The sequence below is a fragment of the Phascolarctos cinereus genome, unplaced genomic scaffold, assembly GCF_003287225.1.
Source record: "Phascolarctos cinereus isolate Bilbo 61053 unplaced genomic scaffold, phaCin_HiC Scaffold_5;HRSCAF=322, whole genome shotgun sequence".
Taxonomy (NCBI): domain Eukaryota; kingdom Metazoa; phylum Chordata; class Mammalia; order Diprotodontia; family Phascolarctidae; genus Phascolarctos; species Phascolarctos cinereus.
Genome location: NW_027555958.1, coordinates 249,582,356 through 249,599,819, shown reverse-complemented (window position 1 = coordinate 249,599,819; position 17,464 = coordinate 249,582,356). Strand labels below are relative to the sequence as shown.

Sequence of the window (17,464 nt, the reverse complement as noted above, 5' to 3'; positions counted from 1 at the left end):
CCATGGTTAATGGTGACTGAAGTGGTGTAAAATTTAGATCATGGACTTTAAAGAAGTTGAACAACTTGGAACTAGTTATAGAGGAACATCAATGTGTATATAAAAGTCTATAAGTACAAAGGTATGGTGGTGGAGAGATGGGACATAATGGGTACAGAAAATGAGAAAAGTGGGCAGACACAGTCATTGTGCTGTGTAGCTTTTCTTAATTTTTATTTCTGGTTATGGTTGTGAGGTAAGTCTTACTGGGAATGAGGGACTCATAAGGTGACTATATATGAAAATGACTGAGTTATTAATGAACTTTTAATTAAAAAAGAAAGAAAAGAACAGCTATACTTGATTTCGAGAATGTTATAGGTGGAAGAGAAACAGAGGGATAGAGTGAAGCTCAAGGAAGGAGAGTTTGAAGATATTTAAAATCAGTGGGTCTTGAAGAGGCAGTTGCCTCATAGGCCATTTCCTTTCCCAGTTCCAGTCTGGCAGGGCATGAGATAAGGCACAATCAACCTACACTGGAGAATGAGGCTTTTGTGATTTCTAGAGAGAATTCATTTTTTTTTTGTGCACAGATAAAAAATGTTATATGAAGACTAGTAAGAAAAGTAGACAAAGGAGGATACAGACTGCAATATCAACTGGAGAACAGAGGTCGGAGAGATTAAGGACAGCAAAAAGTACCATTAGCATCTTGAAGAAAAGAAGAAACTATATGGAATAACTGCCATAGAGAAGGAGAGCTAGAGATAAAGAAAAAGAGAGCCAAGAATAGATTATTGAAAGAATTTCTGTGCAGCAGGGCAAGTCCAGTTGAGATTCAAAAGATACAGTCAGCAAGATTCAGTTATTTCCTCCAGCATTGACCAGTGGCTGAGAAGTATGAGGAAGAACTCAATCATAGAGTTTAGCTTTGATTGAAGGTTAACATTAAGGAAACAATGGGAAGGTCAAGGATGCAAGGCATTCAAGGATGGAAAAGCATAGCCTTATGTTCCATTTTGGATGGTCCATCACAATGTAGAATCAAATCCATTTATGTAGGGCATGATAGATGTTCTTCAACTTTCTCCCTATTCCCCTGACTATTGTCCCCTAACCACAAACAGTACTACCACTTTCTGGTTCAGTTAATAGATAATACAGATGTTCTTAATCTCTTTTGGAAAAAGTCCTTGCCAATGAGCACAGACATTCCCCATTAGGATTCCCAGAACACATTCATTTACTTGAAGTCTCTTAATGGAAAAGTGGAATATGGAATGAACTGCCCATGCAATGGACTTTTGAACTGAGGGCTTTGGACTGGATTTTTACTGAGGATGCAGGGTAGCCTGGCAGCCTGGGAGTCAGTGCTGGGCAATATGAAAGGACAGAGAACAGGGTAACAAGCATTTAGGACAGAACCAATGCCACCCAACACCATATCTTTCTTAGGAGAAAAAGTTAAGTATATTGTAAGGCAACAACCAATCCAGTAAAATATTACATAAAACCCCACCAATAACAGGATGGTTTGGGTAACCTTGGCCTCATAGGAAGGCCTAGAGGAGAGGCTGGTGTTATGAATGTGCTGAACATTCTTTTTATGGCTGTAGAGAAATACCACCATGTAACCACTGGCCAGACTCATTAGAGTAAGAAAGAAGAAATCTCGGATAGTTGTGACCGTGAGAAACACATATTTAACCATGTAATAAGCATCTGGTTTAGTGGTGCAGTATCTCATAGAATAACCTTGTTTGTACACAGTGAAATTTTCACTGGCTTGGAGAGCATCAATGACACAGATGTAGATCAACATGTTGATGATCCAGATAGAAAAGAAGAAAAGAAGTATATATTTGCTTATTCTGGGTTTTAGCCATGCCCATCTTGAATGAATGGGGCTGATAGTGATGGCTTGGAATATGCTCAGGAAACAGGTTGTACCAATAGAGAGCCCCCTACCCAACCTGTAGAAATACATGATCATCTTACACCCAACATCATCCAGAACATTTTTTGCCCCAAAGTAGACCATAGTATCAGGAATTCCTCTAGTGCTAAGTGTCATAACATTAGCTAGTGTCAGATGGGCAATTATCATATCTATGGGTTTCTTATGGTGGGGCTGAATATATAAGATATAGATGTATATCATGAATAGTCGCGAATTCCCCAGGACCCCAAGAACAGTTTGAAAGAAGGTACAAATCCCCAAGATCAGATCACTTAGAAGCATTCTGTTGGGTTTTTTTAGGGTATAGAAGGAGGACCCAGACACCCTTCAATGGCATTTCATGGAAGTAGTGCTGATGAATTCTTGAGTGATGGAATTCTGAGGACATAAGGTAGATGAATGTTTTCCAGAGAAATGAACAAATTTCGATAGGACTGATTGAATAGAAAGAAGTTATAACTTTTCACATTGTTATTCAAATTCTTTAACCTTGCTGCTTTATGATGCAACATGGAAAACTTTCCAGTGTTCAACCCACACTTTTGTGACATTGCTAGCCTCATTCACTTGACATCATTTGTTGTGCCTCCCTGATGTCACCCACTCTGCTTCCTATAATATTATATAGCCCACCTTTAGAAAGCACCTTAGGGGTAGGGGAGAAATGAAATATGATCTGACAAAATAGACCTTCATACCTGTGTGTGGTTGGTATCAGGGTTGAAGATCTTAGTTGCCATACAGCCTGAATGTCCTCATCAATGAGCTTGCTAATCAACTTTTCAGATGATGGGCTTTCTGTGAGTATAAAATATGGTTTAGTATCTGTGCCTTAAATCAAAGAGTCACAAAATTTCAGATTTGGAAAAGACCCCAAAACCATCTGGTCCAAGTCATACCTGACCTCTGCTCTATACCTTAAAAAGTGATTCTTTTGGTTTTTGCTAGGATACTTCTAGGGTCCTCAGTTCCCATTACCTTCCAAAGCAGACCTTTCCAGTTCTGGAAATTTCATAGGCAGAGTCAAGGAAAGAGGCCATTTTGAAAGGAAGATCAGGCAGTTCTTTGTTCATGGAAGGCGTAGCATAAATAGCAGTAACTAAGTCTTTTCTTGGTCTAAGGAAAGACACAAGGGAAGGAAATCTGGCTTAAGTCAATCTTTACAAGAGTTAATAACTTCCCCTGTTGACTTCTGAATCAGGTCATTAAGCAGTACAGTTCCAGAGCTCCCTGTGACGTATGGTACAGGCTATAAGAAATTTTGAATGTGTGGAGAGGTAGCATGAGTTCAAAGATATAGGTTTAAATCTCTTATTTAGTGATGATATGATTGCTGAAAGTGCCCATTAAATATAATACACTGTGCTAGGCTCTTAAATTATCTTATCCTCAGTTACCAAATTTGCAAAATGGCATAATAATTCTTGTATCGCCTACTGCAAAGTATTGTGAGGAAAGTTTGAAAAATGAAAAATTCTTTTTCACGGTAGTATGATGTTTATCATTTCAAATTCCTGGACTAATTGTTCTTGCTTTTCCTTGACTTGATTGGTTTTTAGAGATAGATCCATTCTAAAACAAACAAAAAACTAAAACAGAACCATGCTATGACATATGAAACCTGTTGTAACTACAGCTTGCCTTTAGCTTCTCTTTTATTTCTCTTCCATTAGGAGTTAAGTCTGCCTTCTTTACCACACTATCATGTACTTTTTTATACTTTTCTTCATGATCTTTCCTAGTTGCAAAAGGAAATACTTTCCCCATTTAGTCATAGACACAGACATATTCCTTAAAAGGGCCTTAACAGTGATACAGTTGAATATCTCCATTCTAAAGATGAGAGCATTGAGGTTCACTGAGATTAATATACATTGTGCCACCTGGCTTCCCTGGGAATTGAAAGCAGACTTTTAAATGCAATTGTTATTCCCATGTACCATATTGCCTCATGAAAGAAAACCATTTCAATTTTGATTACACCCTTACAGGCAATACAGGGAAAACCTCCAAGGTAATATATTGGAAATCAAACTATTTTGTGTAGTAAAGTACTGTATCCCAACATTTTCCTGGGAGTCAAAGGCCTTTGGGTTGTGGTTCTGATTTATGATTCTAAGCAGCTGTATGACCTTGAGTAAGTTATTAATGGACACGAGAGGACAATGTTAAAGAACGATGGGCTTGGAATCATCAAGACCTGAGTTCAGATCTGGCCTCAGGCAATTACTTGCTATGTGACCCTGAGAAAGTCACTTAACTGTGTTTACCTCAGTTTCCTCATCTGTAAAATGATCTGGAGAACAAAATGGCAAACCACTTCAGTCTCCTTGCCAAGAAAACATCAAATGGGGTTATGAAGAGTCAGACAGAACTGAAATAACTGAACAATAACAACAACAACAATTCAATTCTAAGGTGCTATCTGAGTTTGGATCAGTCCCTTAAACTCTCTGATTTCTCTCTGTAAAGTACTGGTGCTGTATTCAATGACATGTATACTCCATTCTAATTATGAATGGTATCAAAAGTAATGTGTTACTCACAAGTGAATTGTATAAAAATTTAAATAACAATATTTATAAGCTGTTTTTTAAAATAAAAAAGAAATCAATAATATTCAGTTTTTCTGGAATTATATGTATGATCTTTATATCAGAATAATAAAAGGATATGGCAGAGAAAGATAATTGCAGACCAATATAATTAATGAATACTGAAATATATTACAAGGCAAAATATTAAATAAATATTAGCAATTATAGCAAGTTATACCCCCAAATTTTCATTGTGTCAAAATTGTATTTTTATCATGAATGCAAGAGTATTTCAACTTTAGAAAATGAATTAGCAACATAAATCATATTCATTACAAAACTAATTATATTATTTAATTACATCAAAAACCTTTAAATGTGCCAGCCACTTTGCTAAGCATAGTAACAAGAAGCCAGAAGGCAGATTTCAATGGCAGTCTTACTGACTCTGGTCTAGCACTCTATCCACTGTGATCAATAATCTAACTGTAAAAAGTCACATGAAGCAATACAGAAGCTTCTCAGGCTTTACAGACACCTTTGTCAGGCACATTTACAAATGTGTATAAAGAAAAGTTTCATAACTAGCCATGATGAGCACTTTAAACCAGACACAAAATAGAGATGATCAGGGGTGAAAAAGTACAATGTGGAGAAAAGTGAAATGAATGGAAAAAGAAAACAGAATAGAAGAAAAATTGAGAAGAGAGCTTAGAGAAATGAGTGAAAAGTATACAGGAAAAAAGAGGACAAGATATACAGTATAGAAAAAAGCATGACATATATAGCCCAAAGGACAAGAGGTAGAACAAAGTAAATGAGAGGACATACAAGGTGAAGAAAGAAGTAAAACCAGCAAATGAAGCAATGTGGTGTCTAGCACTAGCTCAGGAGTCAGGGAGCTTGGAATCTATTAGCAACTCTAATAATTCTAACTAATTAGCTTCATATTCTTGAAAAACTTCTCTGAGGCTCATTGTCCTCATTTATAAAGTGAAGTACTTGGTCTGTATCACTTTTTGGTCCTTTCCAGCTCTAAGAATATATGATTCTATGGTTTTAAGAAAAGAAAGAAAGTGAGCATTACAAAATGAAAAGGGAAAAATGCACAGTGCAATAGAGTGTCAATGTATGAAGAAAAAAGGAAAGAGATGATCGAAAGAAATAAAAAGGAGTCCAGCAAAAGGAGAAAAGGTTCATAAGATCTGCATTTAGAGCTATAACAGATCTTATAGTTCATTTAGTCTAATTTCTTCATTTTATAGATGAGGAAACTGAGGCCCAGAGTGCCTTGCCTAAGGTCTTACAGGAAGTGCTATGGAACCCATGCTGGACTTGTTAAAGGATCTGAGTTATACCTTTGACTGTCCTTTATTACCTGTGTGACTTTATTACCTGTGCAAGACATTCCAGCCCTCTGAGATTCAATTCCTTCATCAATAAAATTAGGATTGGATTGGATGAGCTCTAAGGTTCTTTCCCATTTTAAATCTATCTTCTTATGATCTAAATAAGTGGTAAAGACAAATTCAAACTTAGGGGCTTTGTCTTCCAATATAATGCTCTTTCTGTTCACCCGTTTTAATGGGTGAAAAAAGGGAAATGAATAAAAGGGGAATGAGATAGGTAAAGAGAAGACAGGAAATAATAGAAAAGGAAAAAATGAGAGAACAAAAAATAATGGTGAAAAGGCATTATGAATGAGAGAAACAACAGTGTTTCAAAACTGTCTTGAAGAAAAGGAAACATATTGAAACTACATTATTTCAAAAAAAAAAAAGAAACAATGATTTAAAGAAAAAAAAGACTTCAGTCCTTTTACTAAGAAGCTAATAAATAATGTTGCTTACCCGAATTAGTTTGTGCTGTCCTTGAAGTGAGGTCTGTGAGAGAGTGTTTGTGGAGAAGGACAGTGGGAGCTGGAGTTATAGGAAGTCACAGCATGACTTCATCTCCTAAAAGGATTGTAATTGCTCTATCATCATTGTTTTGTCATTCTCTCCAGTGGGAGTTTCTGACAGTCCAAAGAACAAAAAAAGTGTCTCAGCTGCAAGTTTCCCTCCTCATCTATTGGTCAGAATTATTAATGTAAATGCAAAGTTGTCATATTAGCTAAAAGTTTTTGATTACTGACATTCAACAGTATTGGGCAATCATTCTGTAAAGTCTTTGATTTGATTTCATCCAGTCTGAGACTAGAGCCCTGAGCTATTATTCTGTGTACATAGCAGAATTTCAACCTTTTTTATCTATATTTTATGGAGTAGAAAGTTTTTTATTAAGAGCATAAAGTTTATTAAGAGCTGAAGGTTTGGTAACACATTTGAAAAGCTATGAATATTGTCTAAAAATGTCATTGATTCTAGAAGGCTCCTTTATAAAAGTGTTTTGTTTTGTTTGTTTTGATTTTTCTTTGTAATTTTACTGTATTTCTTTATTGTTTTTGTTGGTAATTAATATTGTTCTCTCCTTTTTTATGTTAAAATGAATTTTATTTCAGAAATTGTCTTGGGGTCATTGAAAGAACCACATAGTTTTGCAAATGTAACTCAATCATCTCTCTTTAACTGATTCAACTTTTGGGCCCATCTCTTGTATATGTCCAAAATAAATGCATTGTTGGAAAAAGTCATAACAGGAGTTCTTTTTATTTTTGTTCTTTTTTAAATTAAAAACAAGTTTTTGAGTACAAAATTCTCTCCCTCCTGCACTTTCCCTACCCACTGAAAAGGAGAGAAATATATTAATAGTCCATGTGCAATCATGCAAAACATAACAAAAAATAAGGTGAGATAACTATTCTTCAACTTGCACTAGAGTTGATCAATTCTCTCTTTAGAGGTGGATTGGGTCCTTTGTAATTGTATTGATCAGAGTAGTTAAGTTTTTCACAATTGACCATTACAATATTGCTGTTACTGTGTGCAATGATTTCCCAGTTTTTCTTGCATCACTTTGCATAAGTTTTCATAGATCTTGCCATGTTTTTCTGAAACCATCCCCCTTTTAGCACAACAGTATTCCATCACAATCACATGCTGCCAGTTGTTCAACCATCCTACAACTGATAGGTATCCCTTCAATCCCCAATTCTTTGCTGACACAAAGAATTGCTGTAACTATTTTTGTACACATAGGTCCTTTTATTTTTATTTGATCTTACAGACCTAGTAGAGGTTTTGCTAGGTATGCCAAGTTTTATAGCCCTTTGGGCCTAGTTTCAAATAGCCAAAGTGGTTGAAACAATTTATAACTCCACCAACAGTTCATTAGTGTACCTCTTTCCTTAATCATTTCTGGTATTGGTCATTTCTGATGGGTGTGAGGTGGTACCTCAGAGTTATTTCAATGTGTGTTTCTCTAATCGATAGTGATGTAGAGTATTTTTTCAAATGACTATAGACAGCTTTGATTTCTTCTTCTGAAAGTGCGTGTTTAAATTCTTTGAACATTTATCAATCGGGGAATGTCTCCTTTCCATATATATTTTGGTAAAAGGCCTTGATCAGAGAAACTTGCTGTAAAAAATGTTGGTATGACTTCATTGTCAATGGTACCTTTTGAGCAAAATGTGATTTCCCTGATTACCTTTTTAAATTAGGTCTATTTTTGCTTTTGCTGTGTTTGAGATTGTAATTGCTACCCCTGCTTTCTTTTTTTTAATTTCAGGGTGAATTACAATAGATTCTACTGCAGCTCCTTTATTTTATTTGTGTCTTCCTGTTTTTAGTGTGTCTCTTGTAAACAACATATTCTTGGATTCTGGTTTCTAGTGTTATCCATTTCTGATTTATGGATGAGCTCATCTCATTCACATTCACAGTTATGATTACTAATTGTGCAATTCCCTCCATCCTATTTTTCTCTGTTTTTCTTTCACTTTTTGTACTATCCCTACTAAAAAGTCTGTTTTGCTTCTGACAGCTGCCTCCCCTAATCTACTCTCTCTTTTACAATTTCCCTTTTCTCTTAATCCCTCCTCCTCGTATTTCCATATTGGGTAAGATAGATTTCTATGCTCAACTGAGCATCTATCTATCTATCTATCTATCTATCTATCTATCCTTCTTTGAACCAGTTCTAAGGAGAGTAAAATTGAACCACTGTCTGCCACCCCATCCATTTCCCCCTTCACCGTAAAATCTCTTCTTGTGTGCCTTCTTTTAGTGAGGTAATATTCTCCATTTTTCCTCTCCCTTACTTCTTCTTCCAGTTCATCCCTCTTTCTCAACACTTCATTTTTTGGAGATCATCTTAACATAATCAACTCACACCTATGTTTTCTGTCTATGCAGACTGCTTCTAAATGTTATAATAACATTCTTAGAAATTACATGTATCATCTGTACATATAGAATTGCAAACAGTTTAACTTTATTGAGGCTCTTATGATTTCTCTTTCATTTTAACTTTTTAAGCTTCTTTTGAGTCTTGTGTTTGAATGTCAAATTTTCTATTCAGGCCTGATCTTTTCATCAGGAATACTTAAAAGTCTCTATTTTTATTGAATATATATATATGTATTTTTTTTTTTAAGGATTATACTGTTTTTCTTGGTTGTAATCCTGGCTCGTTTGCCTTCTGGAATATCGTATTCCCAGCCTTCCTCTCTTTTAATGTAGAAGCTGCTAAACATTATTTGATTCTAATTGTTTTCTCCATGATATTTACATTATTTACATTATTTCTGACTGCTTGGTATATTTTCTCTTTAACATGAGAGCTTTGGAATTTGGCTATAATATTCCTTGGAGTTTTCATTTTGAGATCTCTTTGAGGGGGTGATTGGTGGATTCTTTCTATTTTTACTTTGCCCTCTGTTCTAGGACATCAGGGCAGTTTGTCTTTTCAATTTCATTTTTTTCCCTACCCTATTTCCTCACTTTGATCTGTATATTAAAGTTGGGCTCTGCTCATCTAGGATTGTTGGCGGGGTGGAGAGGGGTGGCGGGGAGGCTGTGGCAAACTTCAGTATTTTTCTTGTTACTGTTTTCAGAGCTAGTTCTGGGGGTCTGTAAGTTTTTAGTTCTTTCAGGGTGGCATGATTTTGGGAGAACTGTGGTCTTTACCCTTTCACCTGCTCTGGCATTTACTTAGGAATAGCCTCAGCTCCTCTGTAGCTGCAAATGATAGCACTCCTCTTGGCCCTGTAACTGTAACAAGTCCCTTATTCTCCTACAGCCCCAAATGCTAGTGCTCTTCTCTGCCTTGGAATTGCAACCAGGGCCTCTGCTCCCTTTTGAGTCACCACCAGTGCTCCTCTTTGCCCTGAAATTATGACCCAGAACCACCTATGGGCAATATATTGAGTTGCCAAACAGTGCCAAGTCCTGCACAGAATGTCACCAAAGAGGCCCTTGGAATTTCTTTCTGATCAGTTGTCTGACCTTCTTACCATCTTTGGGCTGAGATTTCCTGAAGCTACTGCTGCCTCTGTTGTGGCCACATCCAAGACCCACTGCTAGTCTGCTAACTCCTACCCCAGTGTTACAGACCTCTCCTGCTAACCTCCACCCTGACATTTCATTGGCTCTGCTGCTTAATAATTTGATTTGAGAGGTTATTTTAAAGTTGCTTGGAGTGGAATGTTGGGAGCATTTGTCTAGGTTGCTTCCTCTAATCCACCATCTTGATAATGTTTTATCAATCAGATTTATTGGGAAAAATTCTATCCGGTTCCCTCAAACATTTGGTACCCTCCCCTCTGAAAGTTTTATTGAAAACTGATCCAATGGTTTCAGAATGATACCTTCAACAATGATTTCTTCTGTGCTCTTAGTCTTATCTGTCTGTGCCTCATGACTTATTTTCTTCTTTCTTTCTTTCTTTCTTTCTTTCTTTCTTTCTTTCTTTCTTTCTTTCTTTCTTTCTTTCTTTCTTTCTTTTTCTTTCTTTTTTTTTGCTTTTTGGTGAGGCAATGAGGGTTGAGTGACTTGCCCAGTGTCATACAGCTAGTAAATGTCAAGTGTCCGAGGCTGGGTTTGAGCTCAGATCCTCCTGACTCTAAGGCCAGAGCTCTATCCATTACACCACCGAGCTACCCCATGACTTAATTTTTTAAGTGGTATTTCTCCTTCCTCATTTAAGCATATTAGGTACTGTGTTTCTAAGTTCAAATGTGTCAGTTTCACTATCATTTATAATGAGAAAAGAACCCTACAGAGACTTTGTCAAACATGATGTATTTTAAGTCTGTCTTCTAGTTTCATCTAAAAATATACTTGAGAAGATCTGGCTCGGTTGGGTCAAGCTTTCTGTCTACTCTTCCCCCTCTACTATGATTCTCTGTATTGTGAAAAACTGCTATTCATCATCTTCCACTGTGTTTGACTGCAATGTTTTATAGATGAGTTTATACTTCAAATTAGATTGTCCCTGGCAACCATGCACCTGTATTTAGCTAGAAATAAAATGTTTGCTGTGTTAGGCAGTTTCGAGATTCTTTTGGCCTACTTGTTGGGAAACCTACTTTAAACTGGTAAAATAACAGCAAAAAATGAAATGAGGAGTGAAAGCTCTTTTTATCCATTTCCTACTTTCCAACATCAATAATTTATTTGAATAGATCACTTTTGTTCTTTCAAAAAATTTGCTGTTGATTTTAGCCTTTGGTATATATGTATATATATATATATATATACATATATATATATATATATATGTATATATATATATATGTATATATATATATATATATACACATACATAGATATATACATATTACATATATATTTAATTACAAATAGACAGCTGATTCTGAAATGACTTCATCATTTCTTATTTGTTGTAGTGAAGTCAATTTCATTTTTTGTTTGGTTTTTGTTATCTGCACAACTTTTTTTTTTTTGACTGAAACTGCTATATGATTGATTTAAGTTATTACCAGTAAGTAAACCTTTCTGTTAGTGGAGATTGCTACATTTTCTGCAACTTGAGTTCCATAGGACCCTGAGAGGGAGGTTAAAGAATGCCCTTAGGGTCAAAAATTCAGTATGTGTCACAGGTGAGACATTACTTCTAGGAGTATTATTCAAGTTGTGACATGTATATGTATTGAATTTTGTTAAGTTCCTGTGATGATAAATCCAACATTCTTTCCACAGGGGAGCTAAGAATATGTCCTTCACATTAGAATAGCCTAGGAGATGGCTAAGGGGATTTTCTTTCTTTCTGTAGTCAACATGGAATACCTGAAGACTTTTGAAACGGATAGTGCTGTGATCAGAACTTTGCTTTCCAAAGTATAGCACTAGTAGGAACAGCAGATTGAAGGGAATACATTTGGTTACAAGAACACTAGTGGACATATTATTGCAGTAGTGCCAGGAAGTGGTAGAGAAGGTGGGAGCAAGGACATCAATACTCCCAACATTAAACGTCACTCCAAGATCTATTGCTTGCATTTCCTAGCTCCTTCAATGGCCAGCCATTGGACTTAGGTGTTTATATGGACTACACTATCTGGGGCAGCTCTCTCCCTACAAGCAGGCCAGAGGTGCTCCAGCCTCCTGTGTTTCTAATACCCATTAAAACTCAGATTCTCTAATAAACATGTAGGGTCACGAAGACTGGGCCCAGAGAGCAGGTTGTCATTCCATTTCTATCAGAACCTTCTTGTCTTATGGCACTGCTTCATTATTCTTCTGCTCAGTCCTTTGCCAAAATGGCTATCATCTTATGTTGAATTTTTCCTTGCTCACTTTCCCTAACTTTCCTGGTTACCCTTATCTTTTTAAAGGAATGGGAAGAGAGAAAGATTTATTGTACACGTACTGTGAGATAGAGACTGTGGTAAGTGCTTTAAAATTTTATCTCATTTGACCCATCCAGCAACTCTGTAGGTAGGTGCTTTTATAATAATAATTAATAATAATAACAAGAATAAAATAATAAACATTTGTGTAGTGTTTACTATGTGCCAAGCAGATGTTCAGAGTAAAGTGAGCAGTTAGTCAACTAGCATTTATTAACGTACCACTATGTACCAGACACTGTGCTAAACACTGAAGATGTGAAGAAAGGCAAAAGATGGTTCCTGCTCAAAAGGAGCACTCAGTGTAATGGAGGGGACAACATACAAACAACTATGTACAAACAAGTTACATGCAGGATAAATTGGAGATAATCAACAGAGCGAAAGCACTAGCAGTAAGGGGGATTGGGAAAGGTGTCTTACAAAAGATGAGACTTTTGAAGAAAGTAGAAAAAGTTGAGAGGTAGAGATAAGGAGGGAGAGCATTTCAGATGTGGGGGACAGCCAGTGAAAATGCTCAGCATGAAGAGATGGAGAGTCATTTGTGAGGAACAGTGTAGAGGATAGTATTACTGGATCGCAGAATATGTATAGGGGTTTGTGGTGGAGTGTAAAGTGTAAGAAGTTTATAAAAGTCAGATGAAAACAAGTTGTAGAAGGCTTTCTAAGCCAAGTTGAGAAGTTTATGGGCAGCCAGGGGGTGCCATGGTTAAAGCACTGGGCCAGGAGTCAGAATCAGTCATGTACCTGAGTTAAAATCTGGCTTCAGACACATATGAGGCAGCTAGATGGCTCAGTGGATAGAGGACTGGGGCCTGAAGTCAGGAAGACTCCAGTTCAAATCCAGCCTCAGACACTTACTAGCTGGGTGACCCTGGGCAAGTCACTCAATAACTCTGCTTGCTGCTAGAGAAGGAAAAGGCAAACCACTCCAGTTACCTTGCCAAGAAAGCCCCATGGACAGTATTGGTTGTGATATGGTCCATGGGGTCACAAAGAATCAGACATGGCTGACTAACTGTAGATACAGCTATAAATACAGACAGACAGACAGACAGACAGACAGACAGACAGACAATAGATAGATAGATAGATAGATAGATAGAAGATAGATAGATAGATAGATAGAGATATATTTCAGCTAGGTGGTACAATGGATGGAGAACTGGGCTTGGAATAAGAAAGACTCATCTTCATGAGTTCAAATCTTACCTCAGATACTTACTCACCATGTGACCCTGACAAGTCACTTAACTCTATTTGCCTCAGTTCCTCATCTGTAAAATGAGCTGGAGAAGGAAATGGCAAACTGCTCCAGTGTCTTTGGTAAGGAAAAGTCCCCAAAAGGGGTCATGAAAAATCACACACAACTGAAATTATTCAACAACGACAACAACAACAACAACAAAGAGAAGTTTGTATTTGATCCTAGAGGCAATAGGGAACCACCAGAGTTTATTGAAAAGTGAGGTAATATGGTCAGATTTGCACTTTAGAAAGATAACCTTGATAGTTGAGTGGAAGATGGAGTGGGAAGAAATTTGTAGTAGGGAGACAAAGAAGACCACAGTAGTCCAACCACAAGGTGAGGAGGGCCTTCCCCAAGGTAATGGTAGTGTTAGAGGAAAGAATGGGATTATACCCCAAATATGAAGAAGGTAGGAATGTCAGGTCTTGACAAGTGATTGAATATCGGGAGTCAGAGAGAGTGAGGAGTCAAGAAATACATGTAGATTGTGAGCCTGGATGACAAGGAAGAAGGTGGTACCTTCCACAGCAACAGAAAATTTAGAGAGTTTTTTTTTTTTAGGGAGGGATAATGAGTTCAATAATTTAGGCTGTCTGTGAGACATTCAGTTCAAGATATTCAATTGATCATTGAAGATATAAGACTGGGTGTCTGGAAAGAGATTAAGACTAGAATAGTAGATTTGAAAATCATCAGCATAGAGATGATAGTTGAATCTTTGAGAGCTGATGAAATCACCAAGTCAAACTGTGTAGAAGATAAGGTCAGAGGGTCCAGGACAGAGACTTTAGGAAACCTACCATTAATGGGCATGACTTGAATGAAATCTACCCAAGAAGAATAACAAGCAATCAGACAGGTGGTGGCAAAAGCAGGAAAGAGAAATGTGAAGGAAACCTAGAGAGAAACGTCAAAGGTTGCATAGTGGTCAAAAATAATGAGGTTAGGAGGGATGGGGGAACTGCATTTATTGAATGCCAAATATGTGATAGGCACTATGGTAAGTGCTTCACAAATATAATCTAATTTAATTCTCACATAAAACCTGTGAGGTACATTCTACATTATCATCATCATCATCATCAAGAAAAGGTTGTTAGATTTGGCCATTAAGTGGTCATCGTTAATTTTGTTCATGAACATGGAAGTGATACATTTTGAGTGATGGCAAGATCCAGAGCATAACCATCTTGGTGTGTAACTGTGTTGTTATGGAGGATGAGGTCATGGTAAATAAATAAGTGGAGTAATTGGGAACCGAGGGTATTTGAGGGCATACAACACTTGTTGCTATAAAGGAGAGAAAATCTTGTAATATTGCATATTACAATATACAATTATATTAAATAATATACAATAGCATATTATATAACAACAATATTATTTTTAAAAGACACACACATACACACACACACAGCCAAGAGTAACTTACTATGAAAGACTAAGTATAAACCTATAGAAGAAAATGTGGATATTCTTTGGAATAAAGGACTTTTCATGCTTTTCATATGAAAATATTAGTGCTGAGTAGATATAATTAAAATACTGAAGTCAAGAGACACACGAGGTAAATACATCTAAGAAATTGTAAGGGACCAAATGATAATAAATTATTTTCATTCTTGTAGGGAAAGAATTATACTTTCAGAACCCCAGTGTCTTAAGGGTTGCAGAAGGAATGAAATAAGACCAGCATAGGATCTAGGGTTTGTTTTGTTTTGTTTCAATGATCATAAGAAAGGAAAGAAAAGGGAATGGACTAGTGAAGAAATGAAGAAGGAGCTGAAACTTACTCTTTAATACAATTTAGCATAGTTGTGCAAGAAGAACACTATACAAAGACAGAGGAAAGGGTAAAGGGAGTAAAACAACATGGACCTCACTTATATATGAGCGAGACAAAGGAGAATTGAACACATGCACAATACACACTCACAGAGTTTGGTTAGGAAATGGATGGGTAGAGGGAGAAGGGAGAAAGGGATTTAAAAAATACAGTTAGAGAGAGAAGAGTCACAAGCAAGATTAATTTCAGTTTGGAAAGGTGAATCTTAAAGTGCTAATTAAAATGAAAGAAAGAAAGGGTAAGAATTGGTTTGGTTACAAGAAGAAAAGAGAGGAAGTGATGTGGAAGCAGATTAATTCAGTTACAGATCACTAGAATGGATCACATTCCTTCTCTTTCATCATCATTATTATCACCACCACCACCATCACCACCACCACCGCCATCTTTCTGTTCTTCATAAAGAGTGGTTAGGAAAATAAAGAGAAAAAAATGTAAGATGATGTGATGGAGGAAAATACACCATTTATATTAATATCCTGGAATGTGAATGAGATTAACTAAATCTTAAATTTAAAAGAGATTGTGAATAGATAGCAGAATAGTGGAATGGATAGCAGGAACTAACAATTTGTGTTTTATAAGAAATATGCTTAAGGCATAAAGATTCACACTGTCACTCTACCCAGCTAGAAGAGAATTTATTATGCTTCAGGAGAAATTTAAAACCATAACAACAACAGTAGCAGGGGTAGTAATCGTGATCTCATACAAACAAGAGTGAAAATAGATCTGTTTAAAAGAGATAAACATGAGAACTACACTTTTCTTAAAAGTATCATAGACAAGGAAATGATATAAAATTTCAATATGAATGCACCAAATGAAATAATGTCTTAAAAATTAATCTAACTTTAGGGGGAAATAGAAAGTAAAACTATAATAGTTGAGGACTTCAATGTACTCCTTTCAGATTTACACAAAAATTGCACATACATTAAAAACAAAAAGTAGCAAAGACCTAAAGAGAATTTTAGAACAGATTAGATATGATAGAACACTGGCATTTACTGAATAGGATTATAAAAGTTGATGAATATTTCTCAGTTGTGCATAGAACCTTTACTAAAATTAACCATGTGCCAGGACATAAACACATCATAAAGAAATGAAAAAAGGAGGTGCATTAAACATATCCTTTACTGACTACATCATATACAAATCTATTAATAAAGGATCTTTAAAGAAAGGATTTAAACTTAAATGGAGACTAAATAACTTGATCCTAAAGAAATGGCAAGTCAAAGCAAAAGTCATAGTAATATTAGAAAATTTCATTAAAAATTACAACAATGTGACAATCTACCAATATTTTTAGGCTCGTTAAATCAATCTTAGAAGAAATGAAAAAGAAAACCAACTAAACACCACAATAGAATTTATGAAAATCAAAGAAGAGATTAACAGAAATGAAAAGAAAAAGTGAATTCAAAAATAAAAGTAGAGGTTGGGATTTTTTGGGAAGAAAATCTTATTAAAAGAGAATAAAAGCAATTTGCCATTATCAAAAAATGAAAGAAGAGATTTCTGAAAAATTAAAAGGAAGTCAAAGAAATTACTAAAAACTATTTTGACCAATTGTATGCTAACAACATTTCTAACATCAGTAAAATGAAAAAAAAGATTGATGATAATAAAAATATCTGGATTAATAGAGCGAAATTATAGAATTTAAATAGCCTAATCTCTTAAAAAATATATGGAACAAGCCCTAAAATAACTCCCAAGTGGAGAGGAGGGAACAGAACCAGATAGACTTATAAGTGAATTCTATCAATCTTTCAAAAACAATTCTTCCAGTTGTTTATAGTTTACAAAATAAAGACTAAAAGGATATTTTCAAATTTCTTTTGTGATATAAGTATCATCTTAATGCCTAAAGTAGGGAGAGAGAAAGTAGAGGAAAAAATATTATAGGTCAGTAGTCCTAGTATCTAGTATCACCATCACTATTCAGTATTTTACTAGAAATGGTAACTATAGCAATAAGATAAGAAAAAAAATTAAGACTAAGAATAGGCAAAGAAGAAACACTATCACTTTTTGCAGGTGATGTGATGGATTACTTAGTGTAGCCTAGAGAATCAACTAAAAAAATTGAAACAATTAACAACTTCAGCAACCTGTGTTTTAGGAAAAT

The 17,464-nt window shown here is 35.8% G+C and overlaps 2 protein-coding genes across 2 annotated transcripts in view; one reads left to right on the top strand and one right to left on the bottom strand.

The window, feature by feature from the left end:
• The window catches only part of LOC110202632 (putative olfactory receptor 2W6), a 227,827-nt gene that overhangs the window by 175,623 nt on the left and 34,740 nt on the right, over nucleotides 1–17,464 (top strand). The window lies entirely within an intron of this gene.
• LOC110202606 (vomeronasal type-1 receptor 4-like) lies at nucleotides 1,223–2,221 on the bottom strand. Its single transcript, XM_020978839.2, has one exon. It carries the CDS (start codon nucleotides 2,219–2,221, stop codon nucleotides 1,223–1,225), a length of 999 nt encoding a protein of 332 aa, XP_020834498.1.